This window comes from Lepisosteus platostomus, chromosome 4 (genome assembly GCF_059453375.1).
Source record: "Lepisosteus platostomus isolate fLepPlt1 chromosome 4, fLepPlt1.hap1, whole genome shotgun sequence".
NCBI classification, from domain to species: Eukaryota; Metazoa; Chordata; class Actinopteri; order Semionotiformes; family Lepisosteidae; genus Lepisosteus; species Lepisosteus platostomus.
The window spans coordinates 45,075,066-45,088,458 of record NC_142614.1 but is presented as its reverse complement, the minus strand read 5'-3'; the positions used below and the strand labels follow the sequence as shown (position 1 = coordinate 45,088,458).

Genomic DNA, 13,393 nt, shown 5'->3' with positions numbered 1-13,393 from the left:
TTCGTGCAACTACACCGCTGTTTCGGCTTGTCATCGCTCTAGCACCATCCGTACAAACTCCGCCGCGTTTTATCCAGTCGATGCCATTCTCTTCGATAAATTCATTCAGAAGCTGAAATATGTGCTCTCCTGGTAGCGTCTTACAGAACAAAAAGTCCTCACGGGACGTACCCTCAAACTTGTATCTAACGTAAACGAGCAAATTGGCCAAATCGACTACAGACTCATCTAATTGCAGTGAAAAACATCTGCTCATCTTAACGTGCTCTTTCAACGTACTTTTAAGATCATCCGCCAGATCAATAATTCGATGAGTGACTGTGTCTTTCAGGGGGGGCAGCAGGTCGAGCTGTTTAGCAGCTTTTTCTCCACACATAATACGTGTCAGCTCTTTTGCCAACGGTAAATAAGGTTCTTCAAAAATAGTTTGGGGCTTACCTGCTTTAGCAATCCGCAAGCTTGCATTTTTCTGCGTTTCCGTTTTTATTTCCGTATTTATTTTAAGTTTTTATTTCATGCGCATGGGAGCGAAACACAGAGACACTCAGTGTATTTTTCTCAAATTAACCTAGAACAGTTCTTGTATACTTTTCTGTTATCTATCACGCTTTCCTGTGCTCACAAGATTACCAGCATTCACAGCACGTATTTCTATGCATTCCTGTGTTTTCAACATTGGCATTGTTAGAAAATCACGCACTTTCTCCTACCTCCCTATTTGCTGGAGATAGTTTTTGTTTTAAATACAATTGGTCACTTACGTTCATAGCATGCATTCCTATAGAGTGGTATAGAATTACAGAGTATCTCTTGTGTCCACTGAAGTATTAGCACGCGCTGTATCGTAGTACGTAGGCTGCGTATTCGACACGTATAAAAATACAAAATATGAAAACCCGTCTCGATTTTTCAGCGCACACAACACAGTTCCAAGGTCATATGGCGTACCAGCTGGCGGCGCTCCGCGTACCACAGTTTGAGAACCACTGAGTTAGACCATTTGTTCAGAAAGAAGAAGGCCCGCTTTCTCTTACAGAAGTTAGGATAGGAAGGGAGAAGCATGGTTCGCTGTTATTTCATAAGGTTTAGAGAAAGATTAAGGTACAGATCAAGTTAGGTTGGGAAGGTCCAGTATGGTCCATCCTATGAACCACTGGTCTGGACCAGTTAGGCAGACCCATCACAGCAGTGTATCAGCTTTAACAATGAACTGGGACACATATATCGGCACACATTCAATGTTTTAGTTAGTGCTTAATTGTGTTGTGGAATGTATGAAATAATTACTGGAACGTTTTAACTATGCACTGTCAGGATCGTTACCAAAAGGCCTCAAGGTCTTTAGAAAAGAGATAAAATCAGTCTTCATAAAAACAACAGTGATTGGATTGCTTCTAATGAGGTTCAGAGAAGTACTGTACTGATCACCTTCAAAGAACAAGACAAAAACTGCCTGAGCCAGAAACAAACTAACCTATCATGGACTACATGAGGATGTGCTGTATAAATGATTTACAGGACAGACCCAGTGCTGTGGTGATGTGTGTATTGAGCTCAATAAATACTGAATCAGCAGAAGACTGTCTCCTGCTCTTCTACTGAAGAATGTCCCACAACAAAACAACATTGCTGGGTTGTTCTATACTCCAACTACCCTAAACAAGTGCCTTCTGCCCTCAGTTTCACTGTTCATCCTGAAGAAGGTGCTGGTTTCAACCTGTAGATATTTGACATTTGTCTTCTCTGTTTAAGACTAAAACAGAATGTATCTGGTTGCTCTTTTTTGACTGATACCAGAGCAGCAATACCTTTGTATAAGGTGGTGACCAAAATCGTACACATATTTAAAGGCTGTTCTCTTAGGGAGTTCCAACTCTAAGCCTCGAGACGCTTGTATTCTCTGAGTTCCTTGCTTTGATTTCCTCCCGTGCTTTGTTGCAATTCTGACCTCTGCATTACTATCTCATTCCCGGATCGCACTCTGGCTTAGTATTTATAAAGTATTTATCTTGGTTTAGACCCTGGCTTGTTTTGACCATTTCCCAAACTTTCAATTTCTGCTTCGGACCTGGTTCTTTGGATTCACTGGCTTTGACACCCATGCCTGCTCAACCAAAAACTTGATCCGCACTGCTTCCCTGAGTTCCTAGCCTGCTGCAGCACTGCTCTGCTCTTCTTAAAACTCGCAGATCTACTGCTTTAAATTCTACAACTTTAACGATGTATTCAAACATTTTTCCTTTTTATTGATTCACCACATTGTGTTGAAGATTTAAGTGATGTATCGACATAAACAGACGTTTCCCATAATAATACAGAACTGTCTCGTTCCACTGCCTGAGGCATGCTGTTGATGTCCTCCCAAGTGAATGTTTCCTGTTATCTTCCCGGATATATTATATTTCATCCTTGATAGTTCTTTGGCTGTTATGGTGCTAAAAGAACATTTTATATTTTATTTTAGCCTCCACTGCAACATTCCTTTCAATTTCTCTCCTGGCCTTTCTAGCTTTTACCTATGTTTGCAATTCATACTATGCTTTACTATGCTTTTAATTTGATCCCATTATATTACCATCATTTTATCAAGTATTTATTTTCCTAAATTAATCTGTTGCATGTCAACCATTTTCTTTTTTGCTGCTGATGTTCCTACAGATCTTTCCAAGTCCATGCGGGGAAAGTTGAAGTCTCCTCATAAAAAATACTACTTATTTTGCAGGGAAATTCTTGATTTCATTATGCAGTGTTAAATTATAATCAACATTAGCATTTGGCAGTCTACAGAATAGGTATAACATTATACATTTGGAATCATTTTTTACTAACCCACATAAATTAAGAGATTCTTGATTCCTATAGTTTTAGTTCCTGGGCCTGCTAGCTCCTTTTGATATACTGTTCTACACCCCCCACTCCTCTATCTTTCCTATCTCTCCAAGACAGTGCATGTATTCACTAATGTTACATTCACCTTCATCATTTTTGCTTAACCATGGTTCTGTGATTCCAGGATAATCAAAATTGCCTGCTAATGGTAGCTTTTATCTAATCAAATTTGTTTCTAATACTCCTAGTATTTAGGTATAAGCATTTAATTAACAGATCATTTGTTTCAAAATTCACAAACACTCCTGACCTGGATATTACAGGTGAGATTAAAAAATGACACTTAAAATATTTACAATGGACTTTTTCAATGTTTACAAGACAGGAATTTGTGTCTCTGAAAAATGTTGTGTCAGTTTTGATTGTTGCAGCAGCTAATAGTGTCAATAAATCAAGTACAACAGAGATGTGATACAGGTTCCACATGAGTGTGTTTTTCTCTGTTTTTTGCAACGATTCCATCATCATACATAGTCAGGAAAATAAAAATTCAAAAGTCATTTTTAGTTTTGGTATACACCATTCGGAACATCTATTATTTAATACATGTTTAATAACCCAAACAGAAGTTAGTTTCAGATTAGCACCAGGTATTCATAAAATTAAATTTAGGCTCAAATGTTTGACCTTTCCATAACTTCCTGCTCCAATGGAGCTCCTTTTTCATATCAACATTGCATATAATTCTACACAACTTGATGGAGAAACAAAGGTCCCTCAGAACACAGAAGCAGGAAAAGAAACAAACATGTCTGCAGACGCCATTATTATGCAATAAGAAACGCCAAATCTTACCAGTTTTTGTTCCATTTGTGGGCAAACTCCACCAGGAGGAAAAGCTGGATTACCAAGAATATAAATCCTCCTGCTGCCCCTACATAGCGCCAAACTGTAAACAAAGCACAAAAACATTAATATGAATAATGTAGACCTTGGAAGACAATTCAGTTTATACTCATTAAGATTTACAGTGTCTTTCAACTATTTATAATATATAGAAACTTATGACACACCACTGACTTTCCAATTTGTCAAGTGGTGTAGTTTATAATCAGCATCACTACAACAGAAAACTCCATTTAAAAGTGGTCTGATTTGTAGGGCATGAAAGGCGTAAAGACAATTACACAGCCTTCCTATCCACTGGAGTGACATTGATTGAAGAAATCTAAAACTTTTGAGGGTAAACCTTAGTAAATGCATCCTTAGAAAACATCATTGAATAATTAGAAAGCTATGTTTGGTTGGTCTTGGTTTAAATCAAAGCTTCATTAACAAAAAAAAACAAGGAAGAACACGATTTTACACAGCTATATAACGTCAAAACAGTACACTGGAAAGGGTGTGGGAGAAAGCCAAGTAGCCTTATGTGTGACTACTGTTGCAAACAAAAACAATGAGAAAACTATTACATGAAACAGAAGCTAATAACTCTGGCATTCAAACACTTAGTGTGTTGAACAGGATTAAACACAAAGCTAACTGAAATTTTGAAAAGTTTAAGATAAACCACCTGTGACACTCTCCTGAATAAAAACTTCAGTTATTAACTTCAGTAACTTATTTGGGAGATTGACGGCCAACCCCACTGTGCCATGGGCATTATTGGTAACAAACTTTTCCCTCCAGCCTATCGTTACTGTAGAAACTCTTCGAATCATTTCATATACTTAGAATATTTCCTCTGGCAAATGGGTTAACTGCATATCTGAATCTGTGCTGCTCATATACTAAATCACTCAATACCTGATTTAATATAAAGCTTTGTAACAGTAAGAAGAACAGATTTCATTAAATGAATGACGTAAAATTTCAGCATGCCAGATGTGAGCGAGAAACAGTATTAGTATTATTAGGCATCTTCCAATAAAACAGCACGATTTCCTTGAATTAAAATCACAAAACTAGAAGCTCAATAACTGTTCTCCAAGGATTTCCTTGCAATTAAACCAGCTTAGGATCATCATCTTCAAGGTATAGTCAGTTAAGAATTTCCTCATTTCTGTCAAGATCACAGATGCAAAATGCACACTAGAACACAGAGGTATGAGGAACCACCTAAACACATAGTTAAAAGAAAAAGGTTTCACAATACGCTTCACAAATAGCAATTAGCTCATCTCTGTCAGAAATTTTGGCACAAAATGTACAGTAAGTGATCTGAAATCATCCTCATTTCAGAAGCAACAAAGCTTTTTAAAATTATTTTATGGCCTATCTCTGATGATACAAGTCTGAACTCACTTTTACCAAAAGCGAACTCACTCTCACATAACAGTCAAATTGAAAATAACAACACAAATTAAAACTATTTTGAATCTGTATGAGGTTGTATGAGTTGCTATAATGTACAGTATGAGCTTTTCCATTTGAACAGGTTAACCATTTACCATCGCTTTCAGTTACGTAAAGAGCAAATCTGGAAAAATACAGAAATGCTTAATCACTACTTTTTTCAAATGATCCAGTAGTAGACCGACCCACAACTGGCACTATTCACATCTGAAAAGAAATTGTTCTACTTTGTAGCAGGATTCACAAATGCTGAGCTGAGCACTGACCAAGGCCTGAGACACAGACACGGCCTCCAAGAAATGGTCAAAATCTAAATGAATAGGGATCTCTCATGGGGCTCTTGCATCCGATCAAAAACAAAAACAACTGCTGGATGACTCTGAGTCTCACTCACTCGAATTCAGGCCTAAGGTCTTCACTGACTGTGACTGGGAGTAGACACATAATGGGATAAGACTGCTGAAATCTGGCAGGGGTTCATAGTGTATCTTCTGGAGGGCCTTTGGCACATCATCAGCCCCCATCACTACACAAATGTCCATGGATGTTATAAATAAGAACTGTTTACATTTTTCCCTTCATAATGCTTTGCCTTAACCAGTCCAGGATTGTGGCGTTAAAAAAAGAGGATGTTTTGGAGACACATGTGTCTTGGAGAGAATGTGGGAGGTTTCCCTGTATCTCCCCTGGGGTAGCATGGATCTGCCCTGAAATGCTAGGTTGAAAAAACAAGATCATATTCCAAAGGCACAAAAGGGGAAGATTAACAATTCTTAAATTCAGATTTTTTTTTCTAAACTGACTGCTATCACAATTCTCCAATTTATTAGTCTTCTATAAAGTGCCCCCCCTTCAAGCACTTAACATATAAATCAGAATAATTGCTTACACCTGTATTCTCTCTAGTCTAGGGAGAAGAGTTCCAACTACTGGTTAATGTATAGCATTAATTCTTCATTCTTAACAGAGCAGCCTCTCATCCCAATACCGGGATGATTTACATTACTATTTTTCTGAGATCGGATAAGATCAAGCTGTATGACAGTAATGATGGCATTTCCCTTACTCTTACTCTGTTCTGTAGACAAATGATTGTAAGATTGAAAGAGGTATCCCTTAAGACGCATCATTAAATTTACAGACGATTATTGTTAGTATATAGACTTGGCTGCAGACTCTGTTATTGTTATTTTGTTGCAAGTGGGGCCATGGGCCAGTTGTAGATAGGTTTGCCACAAAACTATATGAAGTTGAATGTCTCAGACCAAAGTTATGGCATATGACTTCAGGAAGAATCCCCAGACCCCAAACTTACATCAGATTCAAGGCAAAATCAGTGGAAATAGCTGATAAATATATTCCGATTACTTCCCTCAGCAGTTTCCCAATCTAAAAACAAACAGGTCCAAGTTCTCATTTATACCTAGGCCACAACCCTGTTCAACATATGATTCTCTTATCCATGTGTATGTGTATTGTTTGTTTGTGTGTTTTTCTTTACTGTCTGCTGCAAAACAAATAGACTCTTAGGGATAATAAAGACTCCAAATATATATTTTGTATTTAATATAATATATGTAATATATATATATTAAATATATGTATATTTTAATAAATATATAATAAGAACTCTAAAAAATGCACTAAATGCTATAACACAATCCAGTTTTAGCAAGAATTCATAACTCAATTTTTGTTTTACCCAATCTTTTTTATTAAAAAAATGGAATACAGAGAGGTTGACTGGATAAACAAATCAATAAATCCTACAAAATACTGCAAGCTTGACACAGGAAAAAAAACTGTATAAAACATTTCTTACTGTTATTCTGTATCTGTGCAAACTAATCTTATCTAAATCCCAGAATCTGAAGTCACGTTTAAGCAATTCCGTGCCTTCTATTCTAAGGACTTGATGTTTGGGCCAGCATCATAATGTAATTGGGTAGGCTACTCAGTGTACAGTAAAGTGAAAAACATTTTGCTGCAAATAATATGACCCACATATACTTATGTTACAATATGGGATGTACTGTAACACAAAACTAAACTCATGATCATGTGCTAATGTAAAATCACTATAGAAAGAAATGACTGTAGAGCTTCTAAATTACTAGATCAGTACACAGCCTCATAATGGATTTATACTCACTTAAATTTAAATTGGCTCACTTTTTAAGTAGTGAAATATATGGTTCCCTTTATATTTTCTAAAAATAAAAATTACATTGTTAAATGTACATTACCAGTAAAATAGTATAATGGAAACAGACAGAAACAGATTTAAAATTACTTTAATAATATTTAGGGAACCCTCAATGGTAGCTATATTTCACATGTAACTTCGATCATGTCTGGAAGTAGAAACCTGACCGGCACTTTGTTGGATTACGTGCAAAAAAGGTGCTACAATATTAAATTAAGGAAACTTTAGCTCTTTAATTACTACTCTCATTTTAAAAGATGAACAACTACTACCTCAGAAGTAGCGGTAGAAGGTAAAATAACCTTTTTACTATGTTTTTTTTCTTTTTCTACAACTATAAAAAACCTAGTTTATCAAGGTTTGGAGGGCTGTATCACAAAAGATTTAATTAGTAAACAAGCACTTGAAATATTTCATCTGTATTCTAATCAATGTAATGCTAGTCAATATAGCAGAAGAAAAAGCTACTGCTAGGAAACCGGTGATTTGCTGTAGTGTGGACACCTTTAACTGTTCATATACAATCTATTTTGGACAGGAAATAAGACTCACAAAAAGGTGAACAAAACTAAGAAAAAAATTTAATAAACAGATTATGATATTCCTTAGCTGTGAACTAAAAAGATTTCAGGAGAAGAGATATACATAAAACTGTATATAAAAAAGATAGAGTATAAAGAAATTGATCAGAATTTAACCACACTACTACAAAAAAAGCACAAGGAAAAAGCATAAGGAAACAATTGAGTCAAATATTTACCTCAGAATCCTACAGTACAACTCATATTCCCACAAATTCAAACATACTTGAATTCTTTAGCTTTAAATATCCATCCAGGGCCAATCCTGGAGACTTCATAGCAAAGACAATAAGCAAAACATTCTCAAAGTTTGTCTAGAACAACGCTGGGGTGACACAAGCGATTTGTAGTTGCAGTTTTGTTTGGGTAAACATTTAAACATCCTGCTGAAGCTCAGCAGCACCGACCTCAGCACAAACCTCTTTAAAGGGTTGAAAGAAGAGGAAATTGAGTGCAGACGAAGTGTCTTGTGCAATGGTTTACAAAGAAGAACTTGTTAAATGAATCTCAGTCCTTAAAAACGGGTACTGTCTGACATTTCCAATACTGCAACAGTGAAAAAGTAGAAAAAAAAAGGAGAATGAGAGAATTGTCTCTTGTCACTATCAATTCAAAAATGCTAATAAAAAGTAATGATAATTCTAGAAAAAAAGGAAATAAATATAAGCTTTTTAATAAGGAACCTTGTGCAGTACTATGAAGCAATATGAAAAGAACAGAAGAAAAAAACAGTACCTTGAAGGAATGTATCTTGGTCAGGAATGAAGAATGCACCTGTACAGCAGCCAAGTAAAGCCAGAAACTTAAAGAACCAGAATCTGCATAAAACAATTTAGAAAAAACAGACGTTACTGATACAACATAATTCATTCTATCGGGACCCATCAACACCATCTATACCGACCCTAGTGAACTAATACAATTATATAGGAACTTCATTATTTCACAGAACTCTCAAGGAGAAAGGTTATTTTTTTTAAGAAGTGGAGTAATAACACTAAATGCTGCTTAACAGTTTTCATATGACCTGCAAAGTTTATTTGACCAAATATGACTTACTGAGCTTTCAGGTAGTGGATGACTGGGAGATTTTTTAACAAAACCCTTTAATACAATTACATCCATCTTCCCACTCATTCCAACCAAAGGACACCTAAACAAAAATCAGATAGCTACACCCCCTGTCTTTAGTGCAATACTATCCAATTCTATTTCTAAAACTCCATTATTAAATACTGTGCAACTTTTTAATTAATTTGCTGAAAACTATCATGGATCCAGGATCATTCTCTAGTTCCAATGAGCATGATAACTGGACACTCCACCTTGTTATTTGCCCATTAGAAGAGTGGATCTCGTCCCTCTATTTTTGCACTAGTCACAGGACAGTACCCTCTCCCTCACACTGAACAATGAAAGGTGGAAAGATTTCTGTGCACGTTCATGGGTATCAGAATGCCTAACCCCTTATTGTGAAGATCCTTTTTTTAATTATATACCTTCTTTCTTGCAAGAAAAAAAACATCATTAAAGCAAACTGAGGTGGTTCCTTTGGTAGCCATTTTTGAAGCCTTCACTTCATATTCTATTTATTTGCATAATTTTAGACCATTAAAGGATGTGATGACCAAAATTGGCTGTTTTTAGTGTCCTGGGAGTCACATACATACATTTGTGTAATCCAGTGGCAAAAGAAATGGATGAATTTAAGCATCTACATGGTGCAGTTTTTTAATGGCATTTTCAATGGCTGTGTTTACATACCCATTATGAATGTATGCTCGACATCCTCTGTTGTTGTTAACTTTGAGGGTGAAAACAAAGAGGAAGAAGAAGAAGCAGGCCATCCCAAAGCAAACCTTGTACACAGCTGAGTAGCCTACCAGCATCTCACAGTTCTCCCCTGCTTGGATGTGTGAGCACAGCTCAGAATAGTAAGGGATCTATAAAACAAATAAAAACAGGGTATATGCATTGAAATACATCCTATCATGTGACATTACATCCTGTACAACACAAGACTCCTGGAAACCTGCAAAAACGTGTAAATTACCTCAGAGGCCTGTAGTCCCACTGTCTCAATGCACAGGGTTCTGAGGGATTCAGACTCCAGAGATTTGGATTTTAAAAAGTATTTGTTTGTCAATAATGCTCTGCCAAAAACAGTTTAAAAATCATCCACTGTTGCTTCAGTATTTAAGGTTTTGGTTTTGTTATGTGAAACCAAAGGTGCCGTTGTGGTGTCCTCATTACCAAACCAGATTTTGAAAGTAGTCAACATTCTGTCATTTGCCTCTGAATGTACATTGTTTTTACACAACACATGAACCACTAACATATAAAGGGGTTATTCTTAAAACTTAGCATTTAATTGTGCATTTTCTGAATAAAAAATATGGTTGACTGGCAATGGTTTTTACCAGCAAGAAAAATACCATGTACTCAAACTTGAGCCTAAATTCTAAAAAAACACCTTTCCAATTTACAGCAGAGTTGTGCAATACTGTAATTTAAAAATTCTACTTTTGTTTTATGAAACAATTCTGATCAGGGTGTACCACAGCATTACTGTAATGTGTTAATAAATATTTTTCACACATTTTATTTTCTTACTGGAATATGCAATAAAAAAGGCAAAAAATCTGTTTACAACAAACAGCATATAATACAGTACCTTAATATTTATAATCATGTCACCCATATTTGTTAAATCATGTTTAAATTAGATAGTCAGTTATGACAATCTCAGCATTTATTGTAATGTGATTTTTCTCTTTTGAAGAGGTCTCATAATATTTTTATTTTACAACAAGTTGAAAAAATTGCCTTCTCTGCCTTTTGTTTTGTATTAATTTGAAATCCACAAGCTGTTACCACATCACCAGCAGCTCTGTTGTCAAACTGTTTTTTATTAGTTGCTCAGCACGCTGCGAATTCTGTCACATTTAATGTGCTAATACTACATGATCAGTATTTGCATACTACAACATATTATCTGCATTACTGATACAGATCGTGGGTTTAAAAAGTTTTAACAGACCAATATGGACTTTGTTTAAGGACCCTCTAGTAAAATTAGTAGCAGACTCTGTCAGTTTCTGGCAATGTAAATTTAACTGGAGGAGCATGAAACACTTCATTTTCAACCTTTCTAAATACTAATGAACATGGTGAGGTTTTCAGCTCAAATCCACAAACCATTGCTCCCATAACAGCTTTGACTCAATTTCAACTCAATGAAGATAAATTAGACTGCAAATATTTCAGGATATTGTGGAACACACAATGTCCTATTAAATATTTTCTTTTTGCTCTCAGAGGAACAATACACTATTCAGTTTACTTTCTAATATTGTGGACAGTGAGGGTATAAAAGATGAGTATAAAAGATGTGATTTGTGTTTCATAATCAGTGTAAAGCTAAGCAGCTTCAAAAAGCAAACATGCTAATTTGCCAGTGAGCGGGGTCACTGATACTACAAAAGCTGCAATTGAGAGCCAAAAAGGCAAAAACAAGCCGGCAATTTCCATTCTTTAACCTTGCTGTTTTCCTGTAAAACGTACAAGCCATCAGATGGAAAGACCTAATTGTATCCACAAGAAATATTTTCAGCCCAGATTGAGCTGAAAAAGAACATTAACCACCACCCAAACACTCCTTCAACAGAGAAGGTATGCCGAGTCTCCTAATTCTTTTTCAGCACTGCCAAAAAAGAGGAATGAATAAATCATTAGGTTAATTTGAAGGAGCTGGTCTTCCATTAACTGGAAAGAATGGTTCAGTGAGTCCAAAAAAAAACAACTTGTGTGGCCATGAAATTCAAGTTCTGCATTGCGAAAGCGTAAGCTGCAGACTGGAATTTCCATCTCATTTACAAATGAAATGCGAATCGATGGCAGTTTTTTAAACTGAAATACAGATCATCCGAACTTCAGCCTCTCATCCTACAACCTCAAGAGAACATAATCAAAGGTTTTCCAGTCTTCTATTAAACAAAATGTGGTTTTGGTTTTACAAAAAATGAAGAAAAAAACAACAATAACACAGAAGATGCCTGGGAGATAAATTCACAAAACTGCTCAGAAGTAAAAGATATCGAAGAACAATCTGTCCCATCTTTTCAAATTCTGAAGTACTCATAATGCATTATACAGTTTCTGCTAACTTGCTAACAAGAGGATATTAAATCCTGCTATACACTTTTAGAATAGTATTCAAATTTGGTTGTGTGGTTTAAAAGTATGCAAAAACTAAATTTAAATAACTTTCTTTGTTTATGTCTTCACTCTACAACTAATAAAGCCAGCACCAGCAAGGAAGTTGAATCTGACAGTTTGCTGTAAGTGAAGAAGTGGTCACAGAAGTCCTAAAGTGACAACTTTTGCACAGGAAACTAAACTATGGTGCAAAACAAGTGTCTAATTATTAAAATACTGGGAAAAAAAATTTATAAAAGAAAGCAAACTAAAAACAGAAAACAGACCAAACATGTTGCTGAACAGGAAACTGGTACTAAAAGTTTTGAATCAAATGTTTAAGAAAAACCAGCACACAGACAAAGTACAGTAAGGTTATATTTACAATCACATCCAAACAAAGACTGACTGCTAAACCATGAATACCAAGTTAAATTATAGCTTCAGTCTCCTCTGATAGACAGGTTTGAACCAGAGGTGAATCGGGGTCTGTAATGTGACCCACAATAGTAGCACAGGAGACCACAAACACACCAAAGAGAATCATTTTGGATCCAAAACATCAAAAGGTAACATGTGAGAAAAGATGAACACAAAATTACAAGAACAGAAGCCAACATTTAATCCACAATCAGGAATAACAACAAATCACCAAAATAAAGAGAAATGTATTACAAAATTATTTTTCTTATATTTTTAAGTTCAGGAGTTAGCTAAGTTTGCCCCTCCCAGAAGAATTACCTTATTCCAACAGTTCACAACAATGGGGCATTGTCTCAAGTGTTTACACAGCTGTACTCTGCACTTGAGCCAGTAAACATAGCTGAAGGTCCAAGGCCCAGATAATCAAAAGAGTGGTACTAATTGTTATTTCAGGCCAAAAACATTAAGTCAGCCCTCTTTGAACTTAAATATTTAACAGTGACAGGGCATTCCTAGTGAGGACATAAAGCTAGCCTTTCCTTGGAACTTTATTTGCTTCTAAATTAGAAAGACAGGTGACTTATACAAACCAATGAATTGTAAAGATTTAGTACACACACAGAGAACCACCAAGAATATGTCTGCCATGGAAAGTTTCCATGCAGTTGAATGCCATGTCACTTCATCTATCTAAGTTCAAGTTTCTTGGACACTGTTCTTGTCACATTGAACACTTCTAGAGTCATCTGATGTGTGCAGTCACTGTTCACGGAAACAGTTTTCTTGACAGTCATTTCTGAAG

The 13,393-nt window shown here is 35.9% G+C and overlaps 1 protein-coding gene across 1 annotated transcript in view; it reads right to left on the bottom strand.

The window, feature by feature from the left end:
• serinc5 (serine incorporator 5) overlaps window positions 1-13,393 on the bottom strand; it is a 49,425-nt gene that overhangs the window by 19,129 nt on the left and 16,903 nt on the right. Inside the window, exons 3-5 of the mRNA XM_088629592.1 lie at window positions 9,736-9,914; window positions 8,707-8,789; window positions 3,685-3,778 (exon numbers count right to left, since the gene is read on the bottom strand). Coding sequence (XP_088485718.1) covers window positions 3,685-3,778; window positions 8,707-8,789; window positions 9,736-9,914 — 356 coding nt within the window. The remainder of the gene's footprint in view (window positions 1-3,684; window positions 3,779-8,706; window positions 8,790-9,735; window positions 9,915-13,393) is intronic.